The sequence below is a fragment of the Diabrotica undecimpunctata genome, chromosome 4, assembly GCF_040954645.1.
Source record: "Diabrotica undecimpunctata isolate CICGRU chromosome 4, icDiaUnde3, whole genome shotgun sequence".
Taxonomy (NCBI): Eukaryota; Metazoa; Arthropoda; class Insecta; order Coleoptera; family Chrysomelidae; genus Diabrotica; species Diabrotica undecimpunctata.
In genome coordinates, this window is record NC_092806.1 from 74,217,324 (window position 1) to 74,236,704 (window position 19,381).

At 31.9% G+C, this 19,381-nt stretch overlaps 1 protein-coding gene across 5 annotated transcripts in view; it reads right to left on the reverse strand.

Moving 5' to 3' along the window:
- Window positions 1–19,381, reverse strand: part of sona (sol narae metalloprotease) — a 382,088-nt gene that overhangs the window by 197,805 nt on the left and 164,902 nt on the right. For all 5 annotated transcript variants that reach the window (XM_072529755.1, XM_072529750.1, XM_072529754.1 and 2 more), the window contains one exon: window positions 7,992–8,055. In XM_072529755.1, the coding sequence (XP_072385856.1) occupies window positions 7,992–8,055 (64 nt within the window). The remainder of the gene's footprint in view (window positions 1–7,991; window positions 8,056–19,381) is intronic.

The window sequence follows — 19,381 nt, forward strand, 5'->3', positions numbered from 1 at the left end:
AAAAAAGAGTTATTGAATAGAAATATAGGATAGAAAATTCAGATAAAATAAAATATAAACATTGGAAAACAGTATAAATTGGAGATAAGTAAGGATGATCGTGTTAATGAATACATAGGGTAAAGAGAGGAGAGATTGACCAGGAGGATCCAGGAGGACCAGAAGGATGGTTGGTCCGCTAGGTAAACCTGGCCAGGCTTGGTAACGGGGCAAGTCTACCCTACGCTGTTGTTTGTATCTTTTAATGTTAGTTGATTAAGAGATTTCTATTGTAACGCATCGTTGCGTACTTGTAGGAGTGTCATTTACGATAATTGAAACTGCCACCACATTGAGTTTGACCGATTATTTGTTGGTTTATCATTCAACTCTATTTAAAATGTGTTATACAGTAACAACTACTGCTGCAGTCTGCTTACTTTAGACAATACGGGCTGGTCCATCTGTCCGCCTATTTTAGGATATATAAACCACTTATAAGGTGGAGATTTGGACCAGTATGTTTTTGTTTTAGGACTATGCCCAATAAATATATTCGCCAACAAAATACACCTAAGAGAGGCAACTGGACCTCTAAGTAGTTAAGTGATGCAGTAGATGGTGTAAAGAAAATTATGGTATGGGTAATAATAAAGCCGCGAAAGCATTTGAAATACCCAAAATAACTTTCAAACGTTGACTAAAAACAAACAATATGGATAAGATGAATCGATTGGATCCAGATTGTTCTTTAGGAAGTACGGTTAAACCTATAATCATTAGCCATATACAAAAACTTCAAAAGTTGGCTTTGCCCAACTAGAACTAAAGTAAGAATCTAGGCCTTTAATTTAGCTCAGCGATTGGGGATTCTAAATAAACTTAATGTAGAAAAAGGTACATTTTTAAATTAATTAACCTGATCCTAAAAGTTTCTTATTGTCTACTTTTAGGTAAAGCTGAAATTTTAATTAGAAAAGCTAAGAACACCTCAATTTTACGAGCTTGGTCAAGTTTCAAGCCCTGGAAAAAAGTTTAAAAGATCAGTGTAATAGCTTGCTGTAGTGCAGAAGGGATTTTCTTGCACCCATATTGCATTGGCGGTTTGCCACCGCGTTACAAAATTAGGATGTCGGAAAAATCAGCATACGTTAACAGTAAAATTTTTGGGGAATGGTAATAAACACACTTTTTGCCGAGAAAACCTCCAGGAAAAAATTTATTAATATTAGATGGCAACATATCCTATAAGACTAATGTGTATATACTAGAATGTGCAAATCAAAACGAAATAATTATTTTGATTACCATCTCATACAACACATTACCTTTAGCTTCTAGATCGTGCATTTTTTAAGTCATTTAAAAGCAACTTTTATATTGAATGCCGTTTATGGTACATAGCAACACAAACAAGGTTCTAAGACGCCTCAAGTTTGGTAAACTCTTGTAGAGTCAGTTGTGGTAAGCTCAGGTCGAGCATGGGAAACTCAGCCAATGTGCAAAATGCGGCTTCTGCTTTAAATCCACGATAATTTATCCGTTTAATCCATTAATAATCCCGAAATATGCATTTCTGGTGGAGTGGACACACACTCCATCAGAAACAGAAACAATAAATTTTCCAGTTAGATCAGAATCTCCTCAACCAGATCTCTCTGGAATTAACGGTAAAATAACCTGGCACGGTAGCTTTAAGAAATTATCAATTACTGACGAAAATATAACTCCCAGAAAGGCTCTTGATGAGTTAGGTAACACCTTTACCTATATTGTCAGCAGCAGTAAAGAGAGTTCGTAAAAAAATAACTGAAGAGCTTAATGCTACTTTATTAAAATGAAGAAAGATGCACTGCTTAAAAAAAGGTTAAAAACTATAAATAAACAAAAAAGTAAAAGAAAGCCAAACGGATCGTCACTATCTGAAAAAGATAGTGGTGATGAAACATAAGTGATATTGAAAATGAAAATGTTGGGTGTAAGTAGGACTATCGTCAAACGTTTACCAAAGATGACTGGTTACAATGTATTTTTTCTAAGCGGTGGTTACATGAAACTTGTCAGTGCATTATATTTTTTTAGGTTTAAAAATTATTATTTTTAGTTTTTATTTATACCAAAACAAATACCAATGTTAAGTTATGTTATACAATTTTTTTGAAATCTAATATTTATTTAATAAAGAAACAGACTTCAGTCTTTTAAAATCTGGTCCATCTCTACTTCCTCTACCCTAAGCAGAAAAAGAAACAAACAACAATATAATAAAACCATCGAATACAAGAAAACTACTAATTAATATAGTAGACTTGCGATTATCCGAGGTAATTGGGACCGTGACTACCTTGAATACGGAAAAAACTCGGTTAACTCAAAGATTATTTTGGTGACTAAAAACTAATACAGTACTGTATATGAAAGAAAACATTCATTCCTTTTTTGAGGCGGCGATGTTGCACCAACGTTGAAAATGAAGAACGTCTACTAGGTAGTAACTCCATAGTAAATCATGAGAAAAACCAGAAAAAACTCCTGATACTTTCCCGAAATCTTCCTATGGAATTTATCTAGGGATACTTGGGCTGATATTTAAAAGCTGATCGATGTATAGCAGAACATATGTTAGAACAAATATTTACCATCTGTGATTACATTATGATTTTCAATGGAATTATTAATAAGACAGCATTATTGTATTGATTCAATGTGATGGAAAGTGTGATATTAAAAAGTGGCAACCACATGCTACCACTATTTTCCTATATAAAATATTGGGAAGTTATTATCATATAATCAAACGAATTATCTTTAAATAAAGTTGTCCCAGGAAGGCACTCCAAAAATAATGAGATATTTAAATTTAACATTAAGTAGTCTCAATTGTTAATAAACATGAAGCTGACGAGATTAAATGATGAGAAGTAATGTTTTTTTTTCAACGCAAAAAGATAGTTTATATGATCGCATTACTGTAAAAATGAGTTGTTGATTTAAATTTTTTAATTATGAGTTGTGAGATAAAAAAGCACTTTAATGCCGAAATTATGAATAATTGAATTAATAGTAATTATTAGTAACTTATAAAAGTTATTGAAGATGTACTCATAGTACAATAAGTGAATTTTGAGAAAAATTAATTATGATTTAACTACGATTGATTCGAAAATAAGGTAAGGTCTTAACCAATAATCGGAAAAAAAATATGAATGATTAAAAATGGGATTATGTTAACATTTAAAAAACCAATTGATAAAAAGCCAAACATTTTATCTCAGTGTCAATATGACTCATATTATGCCTAAAATATCCAAATGAATCTAAGTGCATATATTTTTTTCAAATTTTTTTCATTTGACTGTTCAAGTGTATAGACGTATTCAGAGCTCTGCTATCTAATAAGTGGTAATTAAGTAGTAATAAGATATCATTAGTCTTGAGTGATATGAATGGCCATGGCTATAAGATATCACGATAAATTCAAGTAGACTTAGTTAAGAGAAATATTTATAATGTTTCCTATTCATACCGAAACGGACACACTACTAGTCCAACAAAATAATGCGATGTTCGCAGAGAATACACAACGTTCACAAAATGAGCAGTCGCTTTATAATACATCATGTCAGTCAGAAGAAAATTCCAAGAGACTTCCTATGGATAATCAACAGTTGGGATTAGCACAGCTGGAAAAAGCCGAACAACATACGGGCTGGATAAGAAACGAAAACAGGAAAACTAACAAGAAACGTAAAATGGATACCTCATTATCTCCTCCCTCTACACAAAAATCAAGTGCAAAAACACAAATTGAAAATCCAATCAAAAAACCAAAACCACTACCTCCGGTTGTAGTAGAAGGTTTTCAATGTGCTGTTGACCTGAGCAAGCTCCTGACTGAGGCTGGTATTACCTTCACTATGAAAATCATAAACAGTGAAGTTGTAAAAATTAATTCAGCCAATAGCGATCATTACAGGGCTTTAATAGAGAAATTAAATACGAGTAACCTTTCGTACCACACTTATGAAAATAAGCAAGAGAGGCCAATAATTAGAGTTGTTAAGAAATTACATCACACATGGGCACCAGAGGAAATAGTAAAAGACCTACAAAAACCAAAATATAAAGCCATTAAAGCTGACAAGAAATTCAAATGAAAAACTAAAAAACAACTAGATATGTTCATCCTAACATTTAGACAGGATGAAGATAAAAATAAAATTTACGGCATAACAGATATTCTTAGTAAGTAGTTCCAGATAAAGTCCCGCAATGTAAAAGATGGCAGGATTACGGACACAGGTGGAAATACTGTAAAAAGGAGCCAAGATATGTAAAATTTATTGGTAAACACTTTACTAAAGATTGCCAAAAACTACCGGAAGATAAACTAAAATGAAGTGTTCATTGTGGAGTAAACCATAATACAAACTACTGCGGATGTTATGTAGCCAAAAAATTACAAACAATGATAAACGGGGGAATAAACAAAGACAATGTTATTAAAGCGCCTCATAGAGTTATTGAAAGCAAAAAACTAAAAATGGTAGAAGTCAGTGAAAATAGAAGTTACAGCGATGTAACAAAGAATGCAAGGAGACATGCACCATCGCAACAAGAAAAAGAAACTGAAACATTAAAAATGATATTGGAAAAGCTCACCAATATTGGCGGGGAACACAATATCAGATCGACTTGCAAGCAGTACACATTGAGAAAATTGATCTGTCTCATTTCTGAAACACACTTCACTAAACAGCCATATGTAAAAGTTATACACCCAGATATATACAAAAGTTATACAGTTATTCTACTGTACATCCAGATAATGCAGCTAAAGGAGGAAACGCTATCATAATTAAAGATAACATCGCATCATGAGGAAGTAAAATTTGCAACTGAGCACATATAGGCTACAACAGTATGTGTGAAGATACACATACCGTAAATATAAGTTCAACATATTGTCCTCCTAGACGCGCCATTAAAAGAAAAAGTATAAAGAGTTTATGAGCGCTTTAGGAAAAAGATACATTATCGGTGGCGACTTTAATGCAAAGAATATCCACTTGGAATTCCCCAAGAATGGAGATCAAGCATCCTAATACGTCTCTTCAAAAGAGGAGACAAATCGGACCCGGAAAATTACAGAGGAATTAATTTATTAAACACAACACTAAAATTAACAACTAAAGTGATAACAAATAAAATGAATAAAATTATAACGCTAGCAGAAGAACAACAAGGTTTTAGGTCGGGAATGTCATGCACTGACGCTATATTTATAATAAGGCAAGTGCAAGAGAAATCATTAGAATACAACAAACCAGCATATCTAAGTTCCGTGGACCTTAAGAAGGCATTTGACTGAGTCAAATTAAAAGACGTTATCCACTTACTGTACGCAAGAGAGATACCTCTAGGATTAATCAAAACGATCGAAAATATCTACCAAAACAACACAATAAACGTAAAAGTAAAATAATAACTAACCGACCCTATTAAAGCTGGCAATGGGATAACACAGTGAGATTTCCCGAGTACTCTAGGGTTTAACCTGATTATGGATAAAATAATAAAAAAAGTAAGAACCAAAAAAGGATACCAAATGGGAGAAAAACAATTTAAAATAATCTGCTATGCAGCAACTACTCTCTCAAAGTGAAGATGATTTACAACGTATGTTGCACCAGTTTAATATAACCGTCAAAAAATTTAACATGCTAATTTCCCCAAAAAAGTCAAAATGCATGGTTACAACAGCAAATTTACTAAGATGTAAATTGGAGTTGGAAGGTCAGATAATAGAACAAGTGATGAAGTTTAAATATATAGGCATCACATTTTCTAGCTACGGAAAGCTCTAAACTGAAGTAAAAGATCAAGTGAATAGAGCACACAGAGCCGCAGGATGCCTGTATAAAACAATTTGGAGAAATAAAAATTTTGGGAAAGGAATGAAAGGCAGAATTTACAAAACAGTCATCAGACCAATAATGACATATGCGGCAGAAACAAAACCTGACACAGAGAGGACAAAAAGGATGTTAGAAATAGGAGAGATGAAAACACTTTTGTGGTAAGACACTATACGACGTAGATGCATGGTGGAGAATATCAAGAACTGGGTATAAATTAGAAGAGTAGAATGGAACGATCCTATAAGCAGAATGACAACAAATAGAGTAGTAAAGACGACAAAAGAAGGTTCCCCAATAGGAAGACCATGAAAACGATGGAACGACAACTTACTGGAGGCACATTGAAAAATAGACAGAGTCATGTATATACAAAAAGAAGAAGAAATTTTTAACCACATAATTTATACCCTTATAAAAATCACCTCTTGCAAAGAAATTTGAATAGTTGTAGTATTTTTTTTTATTGAAACTATAAATACAATAATTTTTTTAATCAAAATTTTATGAATTTATTTTATTTCAACTTAAAAAACAATCCTTATTAGTTTATAGGGACAGGTAAAAGTATGTCTATGCCTTAAGATCACATTATGTGTATCGCATAACTCGGTTAGCTTTTAAGCTATAAAGTACTTAGAAAACCATTTTGTAGCTTTTTAAAGGGAAATAAGATTATTTAAATTAATTTTTGTTTAAACCCATATTTTTAAAAGGGTTGTAGTTGAAAGGGCTTGAACGAGTCATTAATGACGAGTGTTTGCGAACTTTGTAGAGCCATATCTTAACTAACTTTTATCGTATAGAAAAACAAAAATACGGAAAAGTTTAGAAAAGTAAAATATATATTTTTTTTACTCTTTAAGATTTTTCGTATGAATAATACTTTTTAAGTTATTTCGAAAAAAAAGTTTTTTTTAATTTCAAAAATTTGTCTTTTACTTTAAACCATATATTTTTTTAAATAAGCATAATAAACCGCTTAAACTTACAGATCATATAAATAATACATAAATAAAGTAAATTGTAAAGCGGTAATGATTAATTTTATTGAGCGTGCTAATTAGGTGGTGATTTTCACGATGTTTTTACCAAAAAAAGACCAACTTTATTTTAAGCGAAACTCGCTTAATTTTGATTCTAGAAACTTAAAAAATAAAGCTTTTTTTTAAACACTTTAAAATAGTTTTAATGAGTTTTTCCTGAAAAGTGCTTTATGTTTTGGTTATTTCATCTTGAAATTCGATTTGAAATTAGACAAATAAGAACCTACTTTTCATGAGCTACAACTCTGCTTCTACTGGGTCTACAAACTTCATAAGTACCTACACCATTTCTTTATAATCTACATTTTTTCCAGAAATATTTTTTTGATAAATACTTACTTTTTGAGCTATTTTTGAAAAATCTTCGGAAAACGTTACCTTTATTTGAAAAAATGAACATTTTCACAAGGAATAAACTCAAAAAGTATTCACGTGAAAAAACTCTATAGAATTAAAGTTGCGTGAAATTAGTCCATTTATCTATTTCCGGACTTATTTTGAACGTATGTTTTTTCACCCCTGACGAGGAGTGGCTTTCACCCCCCAAGGAAAAGCAACCCTGGGCTTGAGTTTAAAAGTGAAGTAAAGAGTAAGAGGTACCTAAATCCTAATTTTAAGCATATCCGTCGTGACGAGGAAAATTACACTCCAAACCGGTCATATACTGGAATAAAATATTTTAATCAAACTGAGTCAAATAACAAATATTTATATTTTTTATATCAAATTAATACCATAAAATATATAATAAATCATATTTCAAAATTGACATACAACTTAATAAACTAAAATAAAAGAAACTATTAATATAACGACACCAAGTTTAAATAAATCGCATAGTCAAGGTAAATGAATCACTTTCGTCTAATTTCACTAAAATTGCAAGGTTCAAACCTTGGCCATCACCTCATTTCGTTTAACTTTGTTTAAACCAGATCGGTGAAGACCGCCTTATATAAGTTTGATGCGATACACCCTAATGTATTACCAAATTTTCATGTTACTCTCTAAAAATGGCAAATTGAGTAACGATTCGTGCATTACTTACCAAGGTCATGATGGTCGACGTGAAAGGTATGTTTAATTTCTTCCAAACTCATCTGTTTGTGAATCTGAAACAAAAATAAAATGAATAAAATCACAAATGATAATGATGATGATTATTGCTAAATATACTCTAGTTATAAATGATTATTTAAATTCAGTGTATCGTTTGAATGAAAAACCTGCAATGTGCATATTTTTGGGGGCTCTCATAAGTGGAAATGTTTTCATTTTGCAGCTACATCTGTTTAGAGATTATAATATCCGTTATATTTATAACATTCTTCTTCTTCTTATGTAGACATGGCTCTGTCTGTTTTTCAATGTGCCTCCAGTAAGTTGTCGTTACATCGTTTTCGTGGTCTTCTTACTGATCGTCTTGGTTGGGGAACCGTCTCTTACCGTCTTTACTATTCTATTTGTTGTCATTTGGCTTATATGATCACTGATAAATTCCATTCTACTCTTTTATTTCTTACCCAGTCCTTGATGTTCTCTACGTTGCATCTATGCTGTGTATCTATACTACTAACTATGTCCGACAGTATTTTATTATTAATTATTCTGTTTTTTTAATGTCAATAAGTGTTTTCATCTCTGCTGTTTCTGACATTCTTTTTATCCTCTCTGTGTCAGGTCGTGTTTTTGCCACGTATGTCATTATTGTTCTGATGACTGTTTTTTTAAATTTTTCCTTATATTCCTTCCCCGATATTTTTATTTCTTTATATTGTTTCATTCAGGTAATATGCGGCTCTGTTTGCTCTATTCACTTGATCTTTCACTTTTGTTTCAAGCCTTCCGTAGCTAGATAATGCGATGCCTAGATATTTAAACTCCATTACTTGTTCTATTATCTGACTTTTTCGCTCCGATTTACATCTTAGTAAATTTACTGTCATAACCATGCACTTTCTCTTTTTTGGGGAAATTAACATGTTCAATTTTCTGACGGTTGTATTAAATTGGGAAAGTAGTATTGCGTCGTCTGCATAGCAGATTATCTTAAGTTGTTTTTCTTCCATTTGGTATTCTTTTTTAGCTCCTACTTTTTTTTTTAAATCCATAATCAGAGTAAACAATAAAGGACTCAGGAATCTCCTTGTCTTATCCTATTGCCAGCTTCAATAGGGCCAGTTAGTTATTCTTATACTTTTACATTTGTTGTGTTGTTTTGGTAAATATTTTCGATCGTTTTTATTATTCCTAAAAATATTTCTCTTGCGTACAATAAGTAGATAACGTCCTTTAATTTTAGCCCGGTCAAATCCCTTCTTAAGGCTCACGAAACATGAATCTGCCGGTTTGTTGTATTCCAATTATTTCTTTTGTACTTTTTCTGCCAGTATTATAATTTCATTCAGTTTATTTGCTATCATTTTGGCTGTTAATTTTAGTGTTTTATAAATTCTCCTGATCCGATTTGTTTTCCTTTTTAAAGAGAGTTATTAGAATTCTTGTGGAATTCTGTTTGTTGTATTATTTTTTGAAATATTTTCAGTAGTTGTTACGCCAGATCTGGCCCTGCTTACTTTAGGAATTCGTTCGGTATTCTGTCCTCTTCTGTTGATTTTCTGTTATTTAATTTGTTTCTTTCTGAATGTGTTTCCTTTTTATTAGTTTATTCATCTCTTTTCTTTGTCCTCATATCATTTTCCATATTTCTTTCTGTGTTCCGCAGAAGTCGTGTTTCAGCTGTTTTGAGAAGATCTGCCAGTGTTCCCTTTTTATTTGTCTAACTAAAGTATTCGTTTCATTTGTAACTCGTTTATAGTGGTTGTATGCCTGTTGTATTTGTTGTGTTTTGTATTGTAAAAAGACTTTCTTCTTTTCTTCAAATTTTGTCTTCACTGCCTCTCAAAACCATTGGGTTTTCTTTTTTAATATCGTAGTGTTCGTTACTTTTCTCTCTTTAAGTGATTCTGTCATCATCATCAGTGGCGTTACAGCTCTTTATGAACCAAAGCCTTCTTCAGAACAATATTCCATTCGCCCCTGTCTCTGGCAACTCTTTTCCATGCTCTAATTCCGATAGACTTCAAATCATTTTCTAGGTTGTCTTGGTACCTAAGTCTTGGTCTTCCTCTTCATCGTTGTCCGATCGGCCCTCTTCGGTCAAAAACTTTTCTGACTATGGCATCTTCCTCTCGTCTGATTACATGACCTATCCATCTGAGGCGTGCTACCTTAATGAATTTTACAACGTCAGGTTCTCCAAATCTTCTACACAACTCAAAATTGTAACACCTGCGCCACAAACCTTGTTCTTTTATGCCTCCATATATTCGTCTTAGTATTTTTCGCTCAAAACGTTTGAGCAATTCTTGGTCATTCTGTGTTAGTGTCCAAGTTTCTGAACCATATGTTAGCACTGGTCTTATTAGTGTTTTGTATAGAGTCAGTTTAATTTTTCTAGGCATTTTTGAGGCCATCCGTCTTCTTAAGCCATACTAACACTTATTGGCGAGCACTATTCTTCTTTTTATTTCTTCACTGACGTTGTTATCTTTGGTTAGCAGCGACCCTAAGTATATGAAGGTGTCAACACCTTCCAGTTCTAGGTCATCAATTATTATTCGTGTAGGTGACGGGTTGCTTGACCTAGTGCAACACATATATTTGGTCTTTAACATTTATATTTAGTCCCATTCTGTGTGCAGATGCTCCATTCTGTGTGCAGATGCTCTTAACGACCGAAATGCTTCAGTCAGAGATTCTGTGGACCTACCTATGATGTCTATGTCATCTGCGTATCCGACAATTTGTACTGATTTGTTAAAGATAGTACCATTCGTAGTAATCTGCGACTCTCGAATTATTTTTTCTAATGCCAGGTTAAATAAGAGACACGATAGTCCATCACCCTGTCCTAGTCCATTTTTGCAATGGAAGGGTCTTGAGAGATCGTTTTGGATTTTTACCATGCTCTCTGCACCTGTGAGTGTAAGTTCAGTTAACCGGACAAGATCAAATGGAATGCGAAATTCTACCATAGCAAGTAGAAGTTTATTTCTATTAACGGAGTCGTATGCGGCTTTGAAGTCAACAAATATGTGGTGGGTGTCGACGCTGAACTCTAGGGTTTTTTCAAGGATCTGTCTCACTGTAAATATCTGGTCCGTTGTTGATTTATTAGGACGGAAACCGCACTGATATCCTCCCACTATTTGTTCGGCGTAGGGGAGGAGTCTTTTGTACAATACGTTGGACAACACTTTATATGCCATATTGAGTAGAGTGATGCCTCTATAATTATCACACACCATCATGTCTCTCTTTTTGTGTATAGGACACAGTACACCTAACTTCCAGTCTGTGGGTGTTTCTTTCTGTTGCCAGATTGCAGTTATCAGTTTATGCATGTGTTTCATGAGGGGGTCGCCGCCATTTTTGAAAAGTTCGGCAGGGAGATTATCCGAACCGGGAGCTTTATTATTTTTCAGTGTTGCGATGGCTTCTCTAATTTCTTCTTCGGTGGGGGGTGGTTGCCGATCATCTTCATTCATTTGAAACATGGGACCCTCAATCTCGCCATCTTCGTGGTTGCCGCTAAGCAGTTCTTCAAAATGGTCCGCCCATCTGTTTAGTATCTGTTCTTTGCTACTAATAATAGAACCGTCCCTATCTTTACAGGCTATTATTCTGGGTTTGAATCCTTTTCTGCAGCTGTTTATCTGTTGGTAGAATTTTCGTGAGTCTTTTCCATTATGGTGGTTAACAATTTCGTTTAGAGCGTGTTCGTATTGTTCTTTCTTTTTTCTTCTAAACATTATCTTTTCTTCTCTTCTAAGATTTCTTCTAAGAAAAAAAGAAAAAAAAAAGAAAAGAGAAGAAAAGAAAAGTGATTCTGTTGGTACGTTAATTATGGTATTTGTTCATAAACTATGAAGCCTAAATATACGTGGTATTTTTTCACTAATTTATATATTTATAATGTCACGAAAGGCTAAGAATCATGTAGGTATGTAGGTAAATTATAAAAATTACTCTTATATTTGTTGGATCAAAGAATTAATTCTAAATTCTTTAATTTTAAAATAAATGCTTCGAACGTGAGTTATAAAATAGGCGAAAGATATAAACTAGGACATAATATTTGTAAAACTAATAAATATCTACTAGAGTATGGCTGGTGGTAAAGACAGCTTAGATGTAATAAAGATCTTAGGAAATATTAAACATAAAAACGCCTGTACCTCAATTTGATTTTAGAAACTTACATGCTTCCAAAATCAGAAAGTAAAATATTTGTTTTATATAGAAAATAATAGAGTAAATTCTTGTTTGTCTTGCCCAAATCGATATATGATTTATGTTTGGTATTTTATCGTGAGACCTCTGTATTTAACCATACCATTTCAATAAACTCCACCAAGCAGTTAAATTTTCTAAATAAAAGTCATCAGATTTCTTATTGGGAGTTTATCTTCTGGCTACACAGATCAGACCAACAAAATGATATAAGTTCATGTGTATGATGTACTCATAATTACCTCTTATCCTATAAAATTTAATCTCCTGATCTTTTGGATATTTGGCTAACTAAGTCAGAGTATTATAGTTACAACCGCACCAGGGGGTCTGAAGTGTCCCCCTTTTCAATCCACAAAAGTTCAAATCTCCTATTTTACGAGGCGGAGCGGTCAATTCCAGTACTTTTAGCTTGCTAGCAAAACCGCTTTTCGTTTGTTACCGGCAAATTGGCCCATTTACCGGTTACACCACTGCCCAGACCCATCCTTGACGGAATCGCTGGTTGGTGGGCATGGGAAGGCGGCATCACTACTTGGATTGCATTTCCCGGAGCGCTATGATCTTAAAAACTACGCGCTTTTGACACATCTGCACAGTGGGCGGGATTCGATGCTTAGAGAACCCAATAAAATCAGGACCCCTTACCTGATACCTCATGTGACGGCTTATAAAATTTAGTTTAAACGTTACACGTTAGCAAATGTCGCTTAGTATTACATAGTGATTATTATTTAAGACAACGGCCTTGGTTCATACCCTATTTAGTTACCTTTAACTTTAAGAGTACTATTGTGTTTGTGCTTGGCGGACTAGAGTGAATAGACAGTTAAATCTGCGGTTTCAAGTAGGTGAGATAAGAATTTTCCATAAAGAGTTTAAGAGGATCTTATTCAAGCAATATTAACAAAGTTAGCCATTAAATTAAATATTAGTTAATTTCTCGAATCTTTTATTTTCACCTCATTGGGATGGATTTTTGTTGGCCATCTTCGAATAATTTCTTTTTCCTTTTATTCTCACATCAGTGGATGGTCCTTCGAAGTTTATTGTATTAAATTGTTAATTCCGCTCTAACTGGTAATAAGTGTTGCAGTTTCGCAACGTTAGATATCCATTGCTGAAATATTAACAGACTTTTTGTTAGTTTTGATTCTCCTTGTATATTTATCCAATATTTCGCGTAAAAAAATACGGACGCTATTAAACAATAAACGGTTGCTATACAATGTTGCAATTAATTGGATTGTTCATTCGTACATTGTATCTTAACAATGAAACCATGAGAAATGAGTGTCTTTTGTTAAAGTTGCCGATCGCTTTGGTAATTATCGCCCACACGTAGCGTGAACTTGAAAAAAGATAACTCTAGAACTAACAGCAGTCTTTAAGTCTGTAACAGACAGTCGTTTCATCCAGTAGGGGTGGAGGTTGATCAGTCATCAGAGAGATGAGATACATCGGCCAAGCAAGACAGTCGTGTCTTAGTAAAGGGTGAAGGTCCGCTCAAAAACAACTGCCAGTCTACAGGGAGAGTCATTCTATTCAGTAGGTGTGTAGACTTCTCCGACATATACTTTTGTGGTTCCTGTATGTCGTAGAAGACGTCGTTTTCGATAGATGGGGATTTGAAATCAAAACTATTTGCTGCTATATCCAGTACCGTTTACTGGTATATGCATTATTGTTGTTATATTTAAATACGTTTATTTGGAACAATTAAATTTAACTTTATAAGAACATTTTACGCATATTTAAACACGTATTTACTATATTGTATAATAGTTGTACTTTTGCTGTACTATTTGTATCTATATATTTTATAATATAATATTATTTGTCTTGTATACAAAATCATCCTTTGCGTTACATTGATATTTATGTGGTAATCAGTTGGGAAAGTTATTGGTCTTTCCTGCCGTATCATATTTTAGCATACTCCTGATTTTTTTTGTAAACACGCGGTTTAGTTTGTATAGTATAGATATCCACAATTCGTGTCATAATATTTAGTTTTCAAAGCAGCTGTGTTTTTACTCTAATTCATTCTCATTTTGTAAAGAAATTTGTGTTATGAATAACTATTTTTTGTATTTTTACCAGCATATTTTAATTTGTAAATATTATTGATTTGTATAATCTTTATGTATATATAATTTTTGTATTGATTTTACTTTTTAAAAAATAAAGTCTTATAATTATAGTCCTCTTGCTTTTATTTTCTATGGTAATATATATACCCAATGGGAAAAGGGAGAAAAACCAGCGAGCTCTAGATTAAACATAGACATTATTCTTCCTTTTTGATGGCTTTATATGTGATATAGTCGGTTCGCTATTCCCAGTCCGAACTGTCTAGTGAATTTAGTAATTATTTTTTTGGGAATTTTGTTATTTTTTGACAGACTAGAAGTGGCTGGAAATTACTATATAACCAAGCATACGTACTCATAGCCAATATTTATAGTAAACAAACGTAAATAAAATAGAACTTTACGAATTATCGACAATCATTATTTATTTATTTGCACTAAAATGTATTGATAACAAATAATAAACTTATTTAGTGCGCAAAATAAAAATATTTTGGGAAAATATATTCCACAAAATTAAGCAGTCACCAGTCAATTAGAAAAGGACTTGCGGCATACTTAATTGTTGTTTACGTTTTGCTAGGATGAAATCAACATAAACTTTGGTTTTATTATCTAAGAAAATAAGTATACTTCCCTATGCAAAGAGAATTTAGTAAACCAAATAATTGATACTATAACAAACAAAGCAAATATTAGTAATTTCTAAAAATTTATTCAGTTATGTTAGGTATTCATGTCCTGCAGACCAACAATAGAACTATATTGAATAAAATAAACATTAATACAAATATTTACTAGAAAATGTTAAATTATAACTGATATATATTTTTTAAATATATACTACCCAAAATTTTATGGGTTTAGTATACACTTCCACTATTTGTAATAATTGTTCTTTTTTCAATGAAAGAGTCTATAATAAAAGTTTATTTAAGCTGTTAAAACTGTGAGATGTTGTGTTGTAGGCCTCCAGCTATGAATCTGTCAAAATATGCCCGAACTAAGCGAATGGACCTTATAAAGGTCATCGTATGTTCAGAAAGGAACAGTAAGACCGCAATCTTAATTTCTTGATCATCTTCCACCAACTCAATTGTAAGTTTTTTAAAACTATGGTATACAGCCAATCACTGAGATTTTCCCTTTTAATTTGTTATTAATAATAATGACTTCCTAAATATCTTTGATTAACAAAAACATAAAATAATAATGCCATCTTTGAAGCATGCAAAACGGAAGGAACATCATAGACGTACATAATTACGTACTCGCATTTGTGAACTTACTCCATAATAATAGCACGAGAGTTAGTGGACTTTCCAATTATAAAAAGAAATTTAATAGTCTAATAGTATTAAACAGTTTAAACAGATGTATCTATCGTGCCAATACGTAGTGTTATAGCAACTTTTCCATTGTTTTTCAAGCACAATTTATTTCCCGGAAGCGGGATTATACAATCTACACCGATAAAGTGTTACCTTATTATTTTTGCTTTGCATGCTATTAAATATTTATTTTTTGTTTAGACTGGATATTGGATAGATCAATTTTTTAATAGCATTAAACACTTAAAAATATATGTAGACGGAGTGATAGATAGAAACGAAAATTTTCAGTACACATTTTCGATAAAATAGATAATACTAATAGTTTAATTAATTCTAATGAAACGTGAATAATGGTACACAAAATAATTAATTAATTGTAATATTTCCTTCTCCGATGATATTTTAAACTTGTTTTTAAGTTAAAATTATCGAAGGTATGACATATAATACCTACATATCTATAATTATAATCATATTAGATCTCCTTTACGACAAACATCCATAAAAACTTCATCCGATTTTGGACGATAGTTTGAGCAATGCTAAGGTCCATTCGCTCAACTCGGGCATATTTTGACAGATTCATAGCTGCAAACCTACAACACAAAAGTTCCTAGCTCACAGTATTAACAGCTTATATAAACTTTTATTACAGACTTCTTTTATTGAAAAAGAAGAATTATTAAAAATAGTGGAAGTGTATACTAAACCCATAAAATTTTGGGTAGTATATATTTAAAAGATATATTTTAGTTTTATACTATTTAGTTTGTTTACTATTAATATTGGCTATAAGTATGTGTGCTTGGATGTATAGTAATTTCCAGCCACTTCTAGTCTGTCAAAAAGTAACTAACTTCGCAAAAAAATAATTACTAAATTCACTAGACAGTTCGGACTGGGAATAGCGAACCGACTTATATTTGGTTATTTTTACTTATTATTACTTATACAAACTTACTTTTTTAGGGAGCTGTGGTGCTGGTTGTTGATAGAGGATATTTTGAATATTCATGAAAGACTACGTAAATTTGGAATAATGGTAAAAGTGCATGTAGAATTAAACTAAATACAACAATATAACTGTTGTGTATTGTATGTTAATGAGTTGGTATTGTGTGATCCAAAAAGATCAATTAAATTTAATGGTAGGTTCTACAACACCGTTATAGGAATAATCATGATACCGAATACTGAGTATTATTGAGAGTTAAAAATAAATGCCAAGAAAATGACGATTTAAAACACGAATAATTATACCAGAAACGTTCCAGCATGGATCCTTATTAATGCGGAAATCAGAAAAAAAGGTAAAAATAGCAAGACACTATGTTTCCAAAAGGCAAAAATAATCGAATACGAAGAGTAGCTAAGTTTCAGTTTTAAAAATAGCATAATGATTATTATTGTTTGTATGTAATAAAATAATCAATATTCAATAGAATAATCAAATTTCAATGAAATAGTAATTTACGTAAGAAGTCCCTAAGTAATATTTCACGGGATGAGTAGGAAGTTTTCTAGGAAATCCTGCAAATCTCGTAAAATCACTTTTGAATTGTGTTACGTACAATATATTTTCTGCAGGTGTTTATTATGTTAAAAGGAATCCAAATGGATACATTACTCATGATCTTTTTATTATAAATTACATGTAACATAACAATATTGCTTTTCTCATGAATACATTACTTATGAATATTAATTACACAATTATAACAATAACTTATATTAATAATATTAGGGATATTAACAGAAGTTGCAGTATTGAAATTAGTATAATTAGACGTATCAGTATTTGTACTAGTTTACGAAATATTAATTTAACTAATTAAATAAATTCATACCTCTCTCTTGACTTAAGCGGCAATAATTCATAAGTAGCCGTTTTAGCAGCTTCACTAATCTCATGTGGAATCAATTCGGCGTTACTTTCACTATTGATTTCCATTTTTTGAAATGGAAAAGCAAAAATACTTTCGAATCTTATATGACATACGTAATATATAATCACAAAACTGGAACAGCCCTAAACAGTGTGTTTATAAATAGTATGATGTGGTTAATTATTAGAAGTGATAAGTTTAAAAAACTTTATTTTTTATCTTTTTCTTCTTCGGCTTTATCCCATTCTGAGTTCCCCGTTTTCGTCTTCCACAGCACTCTATTTTCACTAGGGTCTCAATCTATCATAGCATTTTCTATGTAGGTTTTCCGTCTTGTAGCAGGTCTTCCACTCCGTTTTCTTCCCGCCGGGTCCCTTTCCAATATTCTTTTAGGCAACCTGTCTGTGCTGAAATTATAGCATCTCCCAAGACAAAATATTTTGGAAGCAAACAGAGCCTTCGTTTGAAATTACTAGTTAGAATTATTTCAGGAAAACACCGTTGCAGATTTAAAAAAATCAAGAAGAGGTCTTGAAATATTTGTCGTCTTACGTCTTGGTAGATTTAGTTTATAAAAGGAAAGTACAAAATGGTTGCATTCAAGAGGGGAATTAGAAAGGACAGAAGGTGCAAGAACTAGTACAGATGATAGATAGTATGTAGGAAAAAGTTCACAAGACATGAAGTTGTCATGATTAAGGACAGGAATAAAAGGGAATGTAATAAAAATTGTAAGAACAAGTGATAGTATAAAGTCAGTAAGACTTTTACTTGATAAAAAGTAGTAATGTATGAAAATGGAAGAAGAGCATTCTACAAGCAATTAAAAGACATCATTAGAAATATTTCAATAGAAGGGAGAGTCATAGCAGGAGGTGATTTTAATATACATGTTAGTCAATTTAAAAGAGGGTATAAAGCGATACTAGGAACAATGTAATTAAAAATTGCATTATTAATACATTATTTTGAAAGACAGGAAGTGAGTAATTTATCACATATAAAAGTGGACAAAAATAATTCTAAAATACGACTATTTTATGACCTGAAAGGGTAATATACGTAAGTATAAGGACAAAAGTAGGTAAGTAGTAAATAAGCCAACCAGTTGCTTGTGCTGGACAATAAAGGAAGAAGCGAAACAAAACCAAAATATGATAGTGGAGCAAAACACAATCAAATGGTGGATATTAAAATTTAAGACAGAAAGTTAACTCAGCATAAATATGAAAAATGATCTGGAGTATAAAAAGAAGTTATAAAACAATTTGTAGAAGTATTGATAGTATAATTAGAGATATACTATACTATAATTAAAATACTTAATCTCAGAAAGAAGTACCCATCATCGAGCAAGTTAAGCATTTACGATGATCTATGGTTTCTATAAACAAGTGATTGTACTTGTTGAATTATGACATATCGTAATTTTACCTTATCATGAGACACAAATAATTTTTAGTAACCAAACAATTTTACTGTTTTAAAATGTCGTTTGTAATAAAGGTCATCTTTTAACCATTGAACGTCAGATTTTTTTTAAGAAGAAATATTATAGAAGCATCTAGAATGTGCATTTATTTAATATTTCTTTAGTAGCTACTAAGGCAACAAAATGTAAATGCAAATTTCATTTATTTTCAACTTTTCTTTCTGATTAATAAAATAAAAATAGAAACTGGTTTGTAAAAATAAACAGCGATTAAATTAAATAAAAAATTAACGGATTTTGAAACATACGGAAAGAAAGGATTTCTTGATTTGATAAAGCAAATATTTTTCACAGTTTTCTCATAATTAAACCTAGAGCTAATAATAATATTACTAAAA